The 16839-nt window shown below is 44.7% G+C and overlaps 1 protein-coding gene across 2 annotated transcripts in view; it reads right to left on the reverse strand.

Moving 5' to 3' along the window:
* TTC29 (tetratricopeptide repeat domain 29) overlaps positions 1-16839 on the reverse strand; it is a 358654-nt gene that overhangs the window by 328624 nt on the left and 13191 nt on the right. For both annotated transcript variants that reach the window (XM_069744036.1, XM_069744037.1), the window contains exon 2: positions 12917-13025. In XM_069744036.1, the coding sequence (XP_069600137.1) occupies positions 12917-13020 (104 nt within the window). In that variant the 5' untranslated portion in view covers positions 13021-13025. The remainder of the gene's footprint in view (positions 1-12916; positions 13026-16839) is intronic.

A 16839-nucleotide genomic window follows, 5' to 3' on the forward strand; every position in this document is an offset into this window, starting at 1 on the left:
ATGCTTCTGTTCTGTCTAGAAAGTCTTCATTCTCTTTGATGAGTTTCAAAGTTGCTATTCTTTCTTCCAGACCCCGCACATTTTCTTCTAAAAGGGCCACTAGTCTACACTTCTGACAGGTGAAATTTGATTCTTCTTCTGGTCGATCTGTGAACATGTAGCACATGCTGCAGCTCACCATGTAGGTTGTCACATCTGCCATGTTGCTCTTAGATCCTGCTGACTTGCTGTGTGCTTTCCTTCTTGTGTAATCTACTCAGCCAAGCTCTCTTGCAATAATGTCCTACAGGCAAAAATTTGCGCGCCGTAAGGCGCGCGGTTTGGTGATGCTTTCCAAGCAGCTGGTCCCGGCTGTACCCAACGATCTTCTAGCTTAGGGAGACTCTTTGCTTTTCCCAGAAGGCACCTGGAATATGCAAATTAGCCTCCTCAAGCTTGAATCCCTGGTTTGTCTGCTGGAATGTAATCAAGAGGAAGAAGAACTGCGTACATTTTTGCACCAGAAGCAGTATGAAAGACTAGTGACAAGCATGCCAAGACGCATGAAAGCTGTGATTAAAAATCATGGTTATTCCACAAAATATTGATTTCTGAACTCTTCCTAAGTTAAAACATTAGTATTGTTGTTTCTAAATGAGTATGAACTTTTTTTTGTGCATTATTTGAGGTCTGAAAGCACTGTTTTTTTTGTTATTTTGACCATTTCTCATTTTCAGAAAATAAATACAAAATTTATTGCTTGGAACTTCGGAGACATGTTGTCAGTAGTTTATAGAATAAAAGAACAATTTACATTTCACTCAAAAATCTATAATATAACGCTGGGAGCGTCACTCTGTCCGAAGCCTTTATAGACTGCGCAGGTATAGGGTCATTGCTAAAGAAGCTGGTGGTACACAGAGTGCTGTATCCGAGCATGTTAATGAAAAGTTGAGTGGAAGGAAAAAGTGTGGTACATAAAGCACAAGCAACCGGGATAACCGCTGCCTTGAAAGGATTGTTAAGAAAAGGCTATTCAAACATTTAGAGGAGTGTTAGGGTACCGTCACACAGTGCAATTTTGATCGCTACGACGGCACGATTCGTGACGTTCGAGCGATATAGTTACGAGATCGCAGTGTCTGACACGCTCCTGCGATCAGGGACCCCGCTGAGAATCGTACGTCGTAGCAGATCGTTTGAAACTTTCTTTCGTCGTCTAGTGTCCCGCTGTGGCGGCATGATTGCATGGTGTAACATATATCGTATACGATGTGCGCATAGTAACCAACGGCTTCTACATCGCACATACGTCATGAAATTATCGCTCCAGCGTCGTAGATTGCAAAGTGTGACAGCAGTCTACGACGCTGGAGCGATATTGTTACGACGCTGGAGCGTCACGGATCGTACCGTCGTAGCGATGAAAATTGCACTGTGTGACGGTACCCTTATGAACTGGTGATTTAGAACCACAATGGACCTGGTGGTTAAGAGCACAGAAAATGACCTGATAGTTACTAATAACATAGGACGAGCTCTGAGACGTGGGAACTCTGCTGACCGCAATCCCTAATCCTATCACACCACACTAGAAGTAGCCGTGGAGCGCTCCTGACCAGACCTAGGCGCCTCGGCACAGCCTAAGAAACTAGCTACCCCTGAAGATAGAAAAATAAGCCTACCTTGCCTCAGAGAAATTCCCCAAAGGAAAAGGCAGCCCCCCACATACAATGACTGTGAGTAAAGATGAAAATACAAACACAGAGATGAAATAGATTTTAGCAAAGTGAGGCCCGACTTACTGAATAGACCGAGGATAGGAAAGATAGCTTTGCGGTCAGCACAAAAACCTACAAACAACCACGCAGAAGGCGCAAAAAGACCCTCCGCACCGACTAACGGTACGGAGGTGCTTACTCTGCGTCCCAGAGCTTCCAGCAAGCAAGACAAACCAAAATAGCAAGCTGGACAAAAAATAGCAAACAAAGAAACACAAGCAGAACTTAGCTTATGCAGGGAAGACAGGCTACAAGAACGATCCAGGAGAGAGCAAGACCAATACTGGAACATTGACTGGAGGCAAGGAGCAAAGAACTAGGTGGAGTTACAGTGGGGCAAAAAAGTATTTAGTCAGTCAGCAATAGTGCAAGTTCCACCACTTAAAAAGATGAGAGGCGTCTGTAATTTACATCATAGGCAGACCTCAACTATGGGAGACAAACTGAGAAAAAAAAATCCAGAAAATCACATTGTCTGTTTTTTTAACAATTTATTTGCATATTATGATGGAAAATAAGTATTTGGTCAGAAACAAAATTTCATCTCAATACTTTGTAATATATCCTTTGTTGGCAATGACAGAGGTCAAACGTTTTCTGTAAGTCTTCACAAGGTTGCCACACACTGTTGTTGGTATGTTGGCCCATTCCTCCATGCAGATCTCCTCTAGAGCAGTGATGTTTTTGGCTTTTCGCTTGGCAACACGGACTTTCAACTCCCTCCAAAGGTTTTCTATAGGGTTGAGATCTGGAGACTGGCTAGGCCACTCCAGGACCTTGAAATGCTTCTTACGAAGCCACTCCTTCGTTGCCCTGGCGGTGTGCTTTGGATCATTGTCATGTTGAAAGACCCAGCCACGTTTCATCTTCAATGCCCTTGCTGATGGAAGGAGGTTTGCACTCAAAATCTCACGATACGTGGCCCCATTCATTCTTTCATGTACCCGGATCAGTCGTCCTGGCCCCTTTGCAGAGAAACAGCCCCAAAGCATGATGTTTCCACCACCATGCTTTACAGTAGGTATGGTGTTTGATGGATGCAACTCAGTATTCTTTTTCCTCCAAACACGACAAGTTGTGTTTCTACCAAACAGTTCCAGTTTGGTTTCATCAGACCATAGGACATTCTCCCAAAACTCCTCTGGATCATCCAAATGCTCTCTAGCAAACTTCAGACAGGCCCGGACATGTACTGGCTTAAGCAGTGGGACACGTCTGGCACTGCAGGATCTGAGTCCATGGTGGCGTAGTGTGTTACTTATGGTAGGCCTTGTTACATTGGTCCCAGCTCTCTGCAGTTCATTCACTAGGTCCCCCCACGTGGTTCTGGGATTTTTGCTCACCGTTCTTGTGATCATTCTGACCCCACGGGGTGGGAATTTGCGTGGAGCCCCAGATCGAGGGAGATTATCAGTGGTCTTGTATGTCTTCCATTTTCTAATTATTGCTCCCACTGTTGATTTCTTCACTCCAAGCTGGTTGGCTATTGCAGATTCAGTCTTCCCAGCCTGGTGCAGGGCTACAATTTTGTTTCTGGTGTCCTTTGACAGCTCTTTGGTCTTCACCATAGTGGAGTTTGGAGTCAGACTGTTTGAGGGTGTGCACAGGTGTCTTTTTATACTGATAACAAGTTTAAACAGGTGCCATTACTACAGGTAATGAGTGGAGGAAAGAGGAGACTCTTAAAGAAGAAGTTACAGGTCTGTGAGAGCCAGAAATCTTGATTGTTTGTTTCTGACCAAATACTTATTTTCTACCATAATATGCAAATAAATTGTTAAAAAAACAGACAATGTGATTTTCTGGATTTTTTTTTCTCAGTTTGTCTCCCATAGTTGAGGTCTACCTATGATGTAAATTACAGACGCCTCTCATCTTTTTAAGTGGTGGAACTTGCACTATTGCTGACTGACTAAATACTTTTTTGCCCCACTGTAAATAGAGCAGCACCTAACGACTTAACCTCTCACCTGAGGAAGGAAACTCAGAAGCCGCAGCCCCACTCACATCCACCAGAGGAAGCCCATGGACAGAACCAGCCGAAGTACCACTCATGACCACAGGAGGGAGCTTGACCACAGAATTCACAACAGAGGAGATTCACAAGGAGTGGACTGCTGCTGGAGTCATTGCTTCAAGAGCCACCACACACAGACGTATCCAGGACATGGGCTACATTCGCATTCCTTGTATCAAGCCACTCATGACCAGTATACAATGCCAGAAGCGTCTACTCTGGGTTAAGGAGAAAAAGAATTGGACGGTTGCTTAGTGATCCAAGGTGTTGTTTTTAGATTAAAGTAAATTTTGCATTTCATTTGGAAATCAAAGTCCCAGAGTCTGGAGGAAGAGTGGAGAGGCACACAATCTAAGTTGCTTGAGATCTAGTGTGAAGTTTCCACAATTAGTGATGGTTTAGGTCCACTGCGTTTTATCAAGACCAAAGTCAGCGCAGCCGTCTAACAGGAAATTTTAGAGCACTTCATGCTTCCCTCTGCCAACTTTTTGGAGATGGAAATTTCATTCTCCAGCAGGACTTGGCACCTGTCCACACTGCCAAAACTACCAATACCTGGCTTAAAAACAACAGTATCACTGTGCTTGATTGGCCAGCAAACTTTCTTGACCTTAACCCCATAGAGAATCTATGGTGTATTGTCAAGAGGAAGATGAGAGACAACAACAATGCAGACGAGCTGAAGGCTGCTATCAAAGCAACCTGGGATTCCATAACACCTCAGCAGTGCCACAGGCTGATTGCAAAAGAGACCTGACCAAGTATTGAGTGCATTTACTAAACATACATTTCTGTAGGCCAACATTTCGGATTTTAAAATAATTTTTCAAGCTGGTGTGATAAAGTATTCTAATTTACTGAGATAATGACTTTTGGGTTTTTATTGGCTGTAAGCCATAATCATCAACATTAACAGAAAAAAAACACTTGAAATGGATCACTCTCTCTGTAATGACTCTATGTAATATGAGTTTTCAATTTTTGTATTGAAGAACTGAAATAAACTTTTTGATGATATTCTAATTTAGTGAGAAGCACCTGTAACTACTACTAGTGATCTAATGGCAGCAAATATTAGATCATAATTAGCTGTGATCCGCATAAAAAGGACTGTTGGGAGGATACAGATCCCAGCTTCCAAAAGAAAGAAAAAAAATAAATTACAAGAAAAAAGTTAAAGTAAGCAAAAAACAGTAAAACATAAATAAAACATTAAAAAAGAAAATACAGAAAAAATAAAAATAATTCAAAAGGAAAAGGAAATAAAACAATTCTAAAAATCTCAGTCAAGCAACGCACACAATGAGGCACAATTTTCCATGACTTGGATGCATTTTACATGGGCACATTCTATACAACATGTTTGCACACAGATACTTTGGAACCGCTTACAGATTACACATAATTTCTAAAGAAAGGGGAAGGGGCACGTTAGAAAAAAAATAGTAATCTTTGTTCCTGATGGTTACATTGGCCATGAAGGTGGGTCAAAGTGCACATATTTGGTATTATGTATGGGAGACTGCGGGGATCAAAGGGAATCTGTACCCCAAAATTGGCCTATAAACTAAGGCCACCGCCATCAGGGGCTTATCTACAGCATTCTGTAATGCTGTAGATAAGCCCCCGATGTATCCTGAAAGATAAGAAACACATGTTATATTATACTCACCCGGGGGCGGTCCTGGTGCGGTCCAGTCCGATGGGCATCACGGTTCGGGTCCAGCGCTCCCATCTTCATATGATGTCGTCCTCTTCTTTTCTTCCTGCCGCAGCTCCTGTTGAGGGCAGAGCAAAGTACTGCAGTGCGCAGGCCTCTCTGACCTTTCCCGGCGCCTGCGCACTGCAGTACTTTGCTCTGCCCTCAACAGGAGCTGCAGCAGGAAGAAAAGAAGAGGATGACATCGTATGAAGATGGGAGGCGCCGGAACCGGACCAAGACGCCCATCGGACCAGACCGCACCGGACTCGCCCCTGGGTGAGTATAATCTAACTTGTTTTTCTTATCTTTCTGGATACATCCGGGGCTTATCTACAGCATTAAACAGTGCTGTAGATAAGCGCCTGATGCCGGTGGCCTTAGTTTATAGGCCAATTTTGGGGTGACAGATTCTCTTTAAAGTGAATCTGTCAGCAGATTTTTGCTATGAAATCTGAAAACAGCATAAGGTAGGAGTTAAAACACAGATTTCAACTATGCCTCTCTTATCAGGCCCCAAGGTTTTGTTTGCTTACAATGATTGTTTTAGCACTAGTAGGTTATCATTGCTGTGACTAGCTGGTCTTGAGCTCTGGTCCTACTCAACCCCTGCTGTGATAGGCAGCTCACTGTCTATGGACTTTGTAAATGGAGAGCCTGGTGTGGACTGGGGGGGGGGATGTATCTACTATAATTTATACCTCATTGGATTTTCTTCTCTTTGCCTACAGCAGGCTGCTCTCAAATGAGGTAGCAAAAACCTGCTGACAGATTCCCTTTAACTTGTGGATTCTCACATAAATCTGTCTGTCTGTTCCAGGTTATGTTAAATTAAAGAAAGAACAGAATATTGTAGTCCCCCCAAATATAAAGAATATCACCTCTGCCTTGGTACCACAGAAAAGCCACCTCTGTGCCCTACCCCCAAAAAACTTAAAAATATATATAGGTAATAATTAATAAATTGCGAAAAAATAAAATATTTGGACAAAAGCATAACATTAAGAAAGAAAAATATTCACCCTTAGATTGAAGTGCATTGGAAGGCCTTGGTCCTAAAAGTGTTAAATGTTCAACAAGCGGGGGGGCGTGGCTATGTAGCCGAAGAAGAAGGAAGCATCCTAGGAGAGCTCCATACATCCTGAGCTGATTTTGCTATAAATACTGTGAGTGACCGAGCGGTACTAACCCGGAACGGGACCCCATGCACCGGAGAGTCTGGTGGACCTTCTGGGAGACCGCTGTGGAGATTCGTGGAGCCGGGAGCTGCGGAGGCCAAGGCAGGCAGAAGAACCCCATGTGCAGCAGCGGCCATCTTGGGAGCGCGCGCTAGGGAGCACAGACGCGGCGCTGCTTACTGCCGGAGCTGGGCCTCCTACCATCTCGGAGGCAGCGGTGACTGACCGCACTGGTGGGCGCGACGAGGAACCTGCAAGTGGAAGCAGGGAAGGCATACGGGACGCGGTGCTGCTCTCTGCTGGAGCCGGGTCCCCCTCATCTTGGAGGCAGCGGCGGTGGATAGTGCCGGTGAGCTGTGAGGACTGACACAAGTGGCGGTACGTGCGTGGGTTAGCGGCCATCATCTCAGCGCACAGCCTGACAGATAGGGAAGTGCGCTTCTAATCTTATCAGCGGCGCTGGGCGGTGAGTGTGTGCCTGAAGAAGTAGGGGTGGTGCAGTGTGTGCCCTGAGAAAGTGGGACCTGCGCCCCCCTGTCGGCTGGACATTTTCCCTGCTAACGCCATAACATTACAGGGATTAACCCCTTTCTAGCTGCTCCCCTTATGGTAACTGTGGAATTGCACGGCTTGAGTGTTACAGCGGCTATCTTTATATACCGGATACCCTAAGCTGCCTGCCCAGTGGACTCCTGTCTTATAACCTTGGGCTCCATAATACAAGACTCGAAATCGGAATACAGCTTATCCATAATTACCCCTTGGGTCGCTTTGTGAGACCCCCTTGTGAGTACCCATCATGCAGCACCCTAGAGGAGCATCGGCTGCTGAAAAATTAAAAAAATATGCCAAAGATGATCCTCATGATAATGTGCGCAATCTTAGAAATAATCCTACACTGTCTCAGCGTAAAGGACGCCCCTCTGATAGTAATGAGGAAGGAGGAGAGGATGAACTGACTCTTAAACAGGCATCAGAGTAGTTGATGCAGGCTATCTCCCTCACTAGATCAGCTCTTACGGAGAAAATAGAAGATGTGCATACTGAGGTGGGACGCCTGCGACATGACATGCAAACTATGAGAGGGCGCATCACGGAGGTTGAAACGAGGGTGTCTCATATTGAAGACACTATCACCCCTATGGAGGCTAAACTGACTAAAGCTGCCGGATCCGTAAATGCCTGGAAGCAAAAGGCAGACGACTTAGAAAATAGACTGCGCCGCAATAATATCCGAATTATAGGTCTCCCGGAGCGGTCGGAGGGTCAGCAGCCTGAGCAGTTTCTGGAGGAATGGCTCAAGTCATCATTGGGAGATGGATTCTCCTCAACATTCTCGGTGGAAAGGGCCCATAGGGTCCCGACCAGGCCTCTTCCTCCTGGAGCCCCGCCGCGGCCTTTCCTGGCGCGTCTCCTTAATTGTAGAGACAGAGATATCATCCTCCGCTTGGCACGACATCAAATTCGATAACGCTACCATATCGATTTTTCCAGATTTTTCCATGGAACTTCAAAAGCAACGGGCACGATTTATGGATGTCAAGAAACAACTTAGAGATAAGAACATTGTTTATTCCATGCTTTATCCAGCCCGGCTTCGTATCGTTCATAAGGGCTCCTCCTTATTGTTCACGGATCCAGCGGAGGCGACCGAGTGGCTGCGGTCTCGCGGCGGGTTGAATGCGGAAGACTCCTAACCTGGGTTCCCTGATTAATGGCAACATAGATAGAGCTTTCTGCCTGGGTGCGGAAAATGTCAACAATACCGGACACTGAGTCCAGTGAGGGTATCCCCTATTCAATTTGACTGTGGGAGTATGGAAATATGCTCCCCTACTGTTCAAGTTTTGTTTAGTTTGGTTTTATATACTAGTTTAGGATGTTTACTAAGCATGGTTGTCTCTAATGCTAACTCCTTGCTCTGTGTGATGCCGCTGGACTGCACCCGAATGATAATGATATGTATCAATTCTCCCTTTAAGAGTGAATATGGGGGCTGAACTTATATATATATGACCTGGAACATACGAGGTATAAAAACCCCTCGAAAGAAAATTAAGGTGTTTTCGCAGATTAAAAGATATCACCCTCAAGTTGTAGCACTAATAGAGACACATTTGACAAGAGACACGGCTCGATGTATGCAAAAGCCATGGGTACAATGGTCCCTACACGCATTCCACACTGGCTATTCAAGAGGGGTCTCCCTGCTGATACATAAAGAGGTCAGATGGGAGGCTAAGGAGGCGAGACGTGATCCAGAGGGTCGTTTCGTCTTTGTGCATGCATTTATTAACTCACGAGAGTATGTGTTGTTGTGTATCTATAACCCCCCTCCAGCTAACATGTCAATCCTACGTATGGCTCTGGGCTTCTCCTTAAAATATCCGGAAGCCAATGTTATCTGTATGGGAGACTTTAATTTAATTATGAATCAGTCCATGGATAGATTGAGACTGGACGACGTAGACTCAGGGGAAGCTATACCTCAACACCCCTCACAATTAGCGCTGTTTATGGAAGGGAGTGGGTGGCTAGATTTATGGAGAATAAACCATCCAGAAGTTAAGGGGTACACCTGCCACTCGTCTACTAGGCAGTCTTTATCTCGAATAGACTATATATTTGGGTCGGGTGGCTTGGCGTTACGGGTGGATAGCATTGAACATGGTAACCGGGGGATCTTAAATATGGGCAATCCGATAATAGCAATAGGTCCTGGAAATTAAATCCCTTTTGGTTAAAATTGATAGACTCTAGTGATAGGACGGTTGATCAGTTGAATGGTTTTGTGCTGACACATTCGGAACTCCAAAACCTTGGTCTATTCTGGGATACCCTGAAGGCATACTTGAGAGGATGCTTGTCTTCTACTATTTCCTATATTAAGAGGGTGACGGCGAGGGAGCACGAGGAGATAGAGCAAAGATTAAAAGACTCGGAGGCCACTTATATAGCTAATCAGTCCAGCAGTAACAGAATTGAGTGGCTTACTTCCCAGAGATTGTATACCCAACATGCAGACGCTAAGTCAAAACGCAAATTATTTTTTACTCGTCAGTCCTACTTTGAGCTAGGGAACCAGGCCAGCACACTCCTGGCCTTCTTGGTGCGCCAACATAGCACCTCCAACACAATATTGCAGATCCGGGTGTCTGATGGCTCATTGGTGTCCTCTACTGATGGAATACTTCAGGGCTTTTATGATTATTATACTTCGTTGTATAGTGTCTAATAGTGGTTTAGATGTCGATGAATGCCTGGATTATTTATCGGATATAACATTCCCCTCGCTGAGCCCATCCCAACGAGCTCTTATGGAGGCTGAATTTACTCTGGAAGAGGTAGAACTCGCTATAACAGATATGGCTACTGGGAAGGCCCCGGGACCTGATGGATTTCCCATTGAATTTTATAGGAAATACCGGGATAAATTGGCACCTATGTTGCTGAAGGTACTTAGGGGAATATGGGAGGGAGAATCGGTGCCCGAATCGTTTTATGATGCTAATATTATCGTGCTTAGGAAGGAGGGGAAGGATCCTCTGGATTGTGGATCATATAGACCAATTTCTTTGGTGAATGTGGACTACAAAATTTTCACTAAAATTCTGGCTACTAGATTGAATGCGATCATATTAGATATCATACACCCAGATCAAACCGGCTTTATGCCCGGGAAAAATACTTCTATTAATATTAGAAGAGTGCAATCAGTCATTCAATATAGTTCACTAGAACCAGATAACAAGTGGGCATTGGCTTCGTTAGATGCAGCCAAGGCTTTTGACTCCCTTGAGTGGTCCTTTTTAACTGCATGTCTACGGAAATATGGGTTTGGGAATAAATTTCTAAGAGGGATAGGTACACTATATGTGAAACCTGGGGCACGTATGGTGGTAAACGGCTCTATATCTGCACCATTTTCCTTGCATAGGGGAACTCGCCAGGGATGCCCTCTCTCCCCAGCTCTATTTGCCTTGGCTATAGAAGCCTTGGCAATACGGATGAGGTCCTCTGTAGACATTAAAGGGATACATATTGCTGATCGAGTGGACATTATTATCTTTATCTTTATGCAGACGATATGGTGGTGTTTATGGACCAGACAGAAGATACATTACCAAAAGTAATAACGACGATTGATAAATTTAGTAAATTTTCTGGCCTATATATAAATTGGGATAAGTCAGCTCTGATGCCTCTCTCCCATACCCCAATGCCAGGCCTTGAAACCCTCTCGCTGCTACCCATTGTCTCCAATTTTAAGTACCTTGGAATACATATGTCTCAGCGCAGTCACCAAGATTTGCATCTCAATATATATCCACTACTGGACGTGGTTAAATCTAAATTTGCTACCTGGGACAAGCTCCCGCTATCTGTGGCTGGTCGTATCAACCTGATCAAAATGATATTACTCCCAAAATTGAGCTACTGTTTTCAACATAGTGCCGTTTTAATACCTAAATCTTTTTTTGCAACCCTGAATTCCCTTACCACATCTTTCATATGGGGGAAGGCTAGGCCTAGACTTAAACTATCCACTCTGCAGAGACCTAAACAGGGGGGCGGGGCAGCCTTGCTGGACTTCTATCTGTACTATCTTGCTGGGCAGGCTAAAATGATAAATAAGTGGATGCCCGGGGAGTCTCTTCCCAACTCTGAAAGCCATATATTACACTCAGCTCAAATTGATTGCCCGCTGGGTTTTTTGGAGATGGAGAAAATTACTGTCCCTCGTTTGCTTCCTTTGCTCCGATTGGCTCGATCGATATGGAGGCAAATTAAAAAAGTAACAAAATCTGTTGATATAGCAGCCGAAATGCCGCTGTGGAATAATGGCTATTTCCCGGGATTATTAGGCCACCCGTCTACTGAATTTTGGATATCGTATGGTGTCCTCACAGTGAGTGATATACATAGCCAAGGGATTTTTGTTTCCTTTGAACAATTACAAAATACTCACAATATACCGAGATCTCAATTTTTCCGCTACTTACAATTAAGATCTGCTTTCCAATCATATGTACGGAATACGGGTGCAGGTAGAGCTATTTCAACCCTACCGTTAATAGGAATTCTTAAATCACAAGGGCCTCAGGGACTCATTTCCTCTTTATATAGCTATATGTTATCCATAGGCGAAGAATCTACCTTAGATTTAATTAAGGGAAAATGGGGGAGGCTACTTCCAGATACACTAGGAGAAGAATGGGATGAAATCTTGGAATCTCCAACTAAGGTCTCCCCATCAATCAATAATAGGATGACCCAACTGTATATTATATATCAATCCTATTTGACCCCGACTCGTCTTTTTAAAATGGGCCATCTTCATTCATCAGACTGCTTGAGGTGTCACTCCAGTGACGCAGATTTTATACATATGATATGGAAATGTCCTGTTGTTTTTCAATTTTGGAGAGAGGTAACGGTACTATTGACATCCTTGGTGTCGATCCCTGTTCCACTTGAACCACTGGTATGTCTGTTTGGGGTGTGGGAGGCAGAGACTTGGGATCACCACACGGGAATCTTTCTGAGAGAATCGCTATTTATGGCACGAAAGGTGTTAGCAATGCGTTGGATGGGAGGTTCCTGTCCATCTCTTAGAGCATGGATTGACTTAGTGAACTCAATTATTCCGTATGAGCGGATGCTGTACCAAAACAGGGGTTGTCCAGCCAAGTTTGAGAAGATATGGGGAAGATGGAACTCATCCTGTCATACTGTTTAAGTCAAGATAGCTCAGTATACGCAAAAAAAAAAAAAAAAGAAAAAAAGAGGGTATATGATTATGCAGACACTATTCATTCACAGGGCGGAGTCTATTTAGAACTGTCCTGCAAGAGGCACTAGGTTATGTTAGCTTTAGAGGCTTTATTAGAAGTTAGTGTAGTTAAGGTTCAAATAAGATGTTAATGATTAACATGCACAGTTTATTATCTTTATAATATTTTATACATGGCTATGTATGGCAATTTTCTGTAACTAACTAATGGATAATGATGAATACAAGCAAATGTGTGTATGATCTATCCTGTAATCAATAAACGAATTAAAAAAAAAAAATGTTCAACAAGCGTTAAAACAAAACCACCCATCTGACTCCCTTCTACACCACTTGCTGTGTATTTGTACAATGGTTATTCTGCTGCATATCACCAATACATGAATATAAACATATACATATGCATATATGTGTATCTTCTCTATTCCAAACTACAAGAAAAATGAGTGATAAATTAGATATAAATACATGTTCCGCTGTGTCTTCTTTGGAGAGGTAGGAAGTGTCTTTAGATGAACAAGGTTGGGAAAGGCTTGGTGACCTGGCCTCGGCATTTCTGGGAATATACTCATTGCTCCTGAAATTGAAGAAAATATTTGTAGTATTAATATTTGCTTATAGAAAATAAATAGACTATCAGGATTATGCTCCCGGTAGTCACTATGAGTCTAAATGGAGAGTAAAGAATAAAGGTTGATTTATCATTCTGCGCAATAAGTGTGCAAATATTGTGCAAAAATGTTTTTGGCTTAGCTCCGATCTACATTAATTAGAGTTAAAAAAGGTAAAATATGGCAGAAATGTGCACTAGATTACATTTCTGACGCTGGAGCTGGGCAGCTGAAAAATTAGCTAAATTAACGGGAACCTGTCACCCCCAAAATCGAAGATGAGCTAAGCCCACCAGCATCAGGGGCTTCTCTACAGCATTCTGGAATGCTGTAGATAAACCCCAAACCCCCCCCCCCCACGATGTATCCTGAAAGATGAGAAAAAGAGGTTAAATTAAACTCGCCCAGGGGCGGTCTGGGCCGATGGGCATCGCGGTCCGGTCCGGAGCCTCCCATCTTCTTATGATGACGTCCTCTTCTGGTCTTCACTCTGCGGCTCCGGCGCAGGCGTACTTTGTCTGCCCTGTTGAGGGCAAAGCAAAGTACTGCAGTGCGCAGGTGCCGGGAAAGGTCAGAGAGGCACAGTGCCTGCGTACTGCAGTACTTTGCTCTGCCCTCAACAGGGCAGACAAAGTAGGCCTGCGCCAGAGCCACAACGTGAAGACAAGAAGAGGATGTCATCCTATGAAGATGGGAGGCCCCGGACCGGATAGCGATGCCCATCGGATCGGACCGCCCACCCAGGTGAGTATAATCTAACCTCTTTTTCTCATCTTTCAGGTTACATCAGGGGCTTATCTACAGCATTACAGAATGCTGTAGATAAGCCCCTGATGCCGGTGGGCTTAGCTCATCTTCGATTTTTGGGGTGACAGGTTCCCTTTAAGAGGCACATGTCTCAATGAATTTGGCAAATCTTACTTCAGCGTACATGCTGATCAATCATTTGTGATTGATCATTGCAATACATATTAAAGGTGCTGTTCACTACTTGGACGGCCCTTTCTTAAAGGGGTAGTCCAAAATGCAAAAATGTATTTTCATTCTAAATACATATCTATGCATGCTCCTCTGGGAAAGAGGCAATTTGCGTATTTAATTTCCCAGAGGAGCATGCAAGGTGTTTAAGTCTCTTCATACTGGCGTGCCAGACCCGGTATGTCATTTTCCACAAGGAGAAACCTTACCCCTTAGATCCCAATCAAAGCCTCTCACCTAGCTAAATGAAACACCCTGTCTGCAAATTGAGATTCTGTTTAAGCTTTTATCCTTAGTCACATTGCAAGGCTTGTTATAGGGTTGATATTGACTTGGCACTAGATTTCAAGTCCTCTTTCTCTCTGAAAAGACAATTTGCATATTTAATTTCTCAGAAGAACTTACAGCGCATTTAGACTCCTCATACTGGTGTGCCACTGTCCACAAGGAGAAATCTTACCCCTTAGATCCCATGCCATATTCTAAAAACAATTTTCTAATAAACTTTAGTTAAAAATTCCCTATATTTCCATAACTACAGTATCTAACTGCTTTTCTTTGTGTTTTTTTCTATTTCCTTTTTGATTACACTTTGTTTGAGAATCCCGGTGCATGCAAAAAGGAGAATCTATTTCCCAAAGGACTCTGGATTACAAACCCAATTCTTCATACCTACAATACCCATTATGCACAAAACCTGTGTCACAGGACTTCTGAGAGATTAAGGAATCACCTTCTGCATGTCTGCTACAGCATACAGAGTAAACTCCAAGGGCAATTTGAAACTCTGAGGAAAACACTTACAGAAGATAGAGCAAAAATTGCAACAATATTACAACAAACTACGGACACTTCTGATTCATAACAAGGAAAAGAAACTACACCAGTAGCGTAGCTACCGCCGGGGGGTGTGGGGGGGGCAGAGGGTGCGGGCGCCCCGGGCCCGGTGCTCAGAGGGGGCCCACCCAGAGCTACGCTACTATAGCTGATACAGTTACCTTCTGCGGCAGAGCAGGGGGAATGGATCTCCCTGCTCTTCCGCTATGGGGCCCCTGAGCAGGTGCCAGCAGTGGGCCCCCGCCTGCCATCGCAGCGTCAGCTGTACCAACATTTAGCCGATACAGCTGATCGCAATGATGAGGGAAGGAGCGCTGCGCTGTTCTCCTTCCTCCATCATCCCCGTCAGCGTCTGACTTCAGCGACGCTGACAGCAGGCGCGATGAGTCATTGCCCAGCGCCCGCTGTCAGGAGACGAGCGGGAGCTCAGAGCAGAGCAGGAACCAGGAAGAAGAGAGGTGAGTATTTATTTATTTTTTTAAGGGGTGCTGCCTTATAGTACAGAATCTGCCTATGGGAGGGGGGTTCTGTCTTATACTACAGGGTCTGCCTATGGGGGGTCTTCCTAATACTACAGGGTCTGCCTATGGGGGGGTCTGCCTAATACTACAGGGTCTGCCTATGGGGGGGTCTTCCTAATACTACAGGGTCTGCCTATGGGGGGTCTGCCTAATACTACAGGGTCTGCCTATGGGGGGGCTCTGCCTAATACTACAGGGTCTGCCTGTGTGAGGGTCTGCCTTATACTACAGGATCTGCCTATGGGGGGTCTGCCTAATACTACAGGGTCTGCCTATGGGGGGGTCTGCCTTATACCACAGGGTCTGCCTATGGGGGGTCTGCCTAATACTACAGGGTCTGCCTATGAGGGGGTCTGCCTAATACTACAGGGTCTGCCTTTGGGGGGTCTGCATCATACTACAGGGTCTGCCTTTGGGGGGTCTGCATTATACTACAGGGTCTGCCTATGGGGGGTCTGCATTATACTACAGGGTCTGCCTATGGAGGTGCTGCCTTATACTACAGGGTCTGCCTATTTGGGTGGTGCCTTATAGTACAGGGTCTGCCTATGGGGGTGCTGCCTTATAGTACAGGGTCTGCCTATTGGGGTGCTGCCTTATAGTACAGGGTCTGCCTATAGGGATGCTGCTTTATACTACAGGGTCTGCCTGCGGGGTGCTACCTTATACTACAGGGTCTGCCTATGGGGGTGTCTTCATTATACTACAGGGTCTACCTATGGAGGTTCTGCTTTATACTACAGGGTCTGCCTATAGGGGTGCTGCCTTATAGCACAGGGTCTGCCTATTGGGGTGCTGCCTTATAGCACAGGGTCTGCCTATTGGGGTGCTGCCTTATAGTACAGGGTCTGCCTATGGGGGTGCTGCCTTATAGTCCAGGGTCTGCCTATAGGGATGCTGCTTTATACTACAGGGTCTGCCTGCGGGGTGCTACCTTATACTACAGGGTCTGCCTATGGGTGCTGCCTTGTGCTATAGAGTCTGCCTATGGGGGTGCATTATACAATATAGAGTAGGCCTATGGGGAGTGCATTATACTATATTGAGGACTATCTAGTACATTATACTATATTGAGGACTATCTGGTGCATTATACTATATTGAGGACGATCTGGTGCATTATACTATATGGAGGCTATCTAGAGGGGCATCATACAGTGTGGGGATTACAGTATTAGAGCCATCAAACAGTTTGGAGGCTACTAAGGGGTCAGTATACTGTGTATAAGAGAGCATCATACTGTGTATAGGGGAGCTGTACTCGAGACATTATTAAATGTAAAGTGGGCACTTATTGTTATAGGGGAACTCAGGTTACTGTGACTATCAAAGGGGCACACAGGACAATATTACTTTCTAGGGGGCAAAATATGGGCACGGTTTTCTAGGGCACTTGCACCTGGCATTGCTATATTATAGAGGGTTGCTTTCGAATTTAGAGGGC

The sequence above is a fragment of the Ranitomeya imitator genome, chromosome 1, assembly GCF_032444005.1.
Source record: "Ranitomeya imitator isolate aRanImi1 chromosome 1, aRanImi1.pri, whole genome shotgun sequence".
Lineage (NCBI taxonomy): Eukaryota > Metazoa > Chordata > Amphibia > Anura > Dendrobatidae > Ranitomeya > Ranitomeya imitator.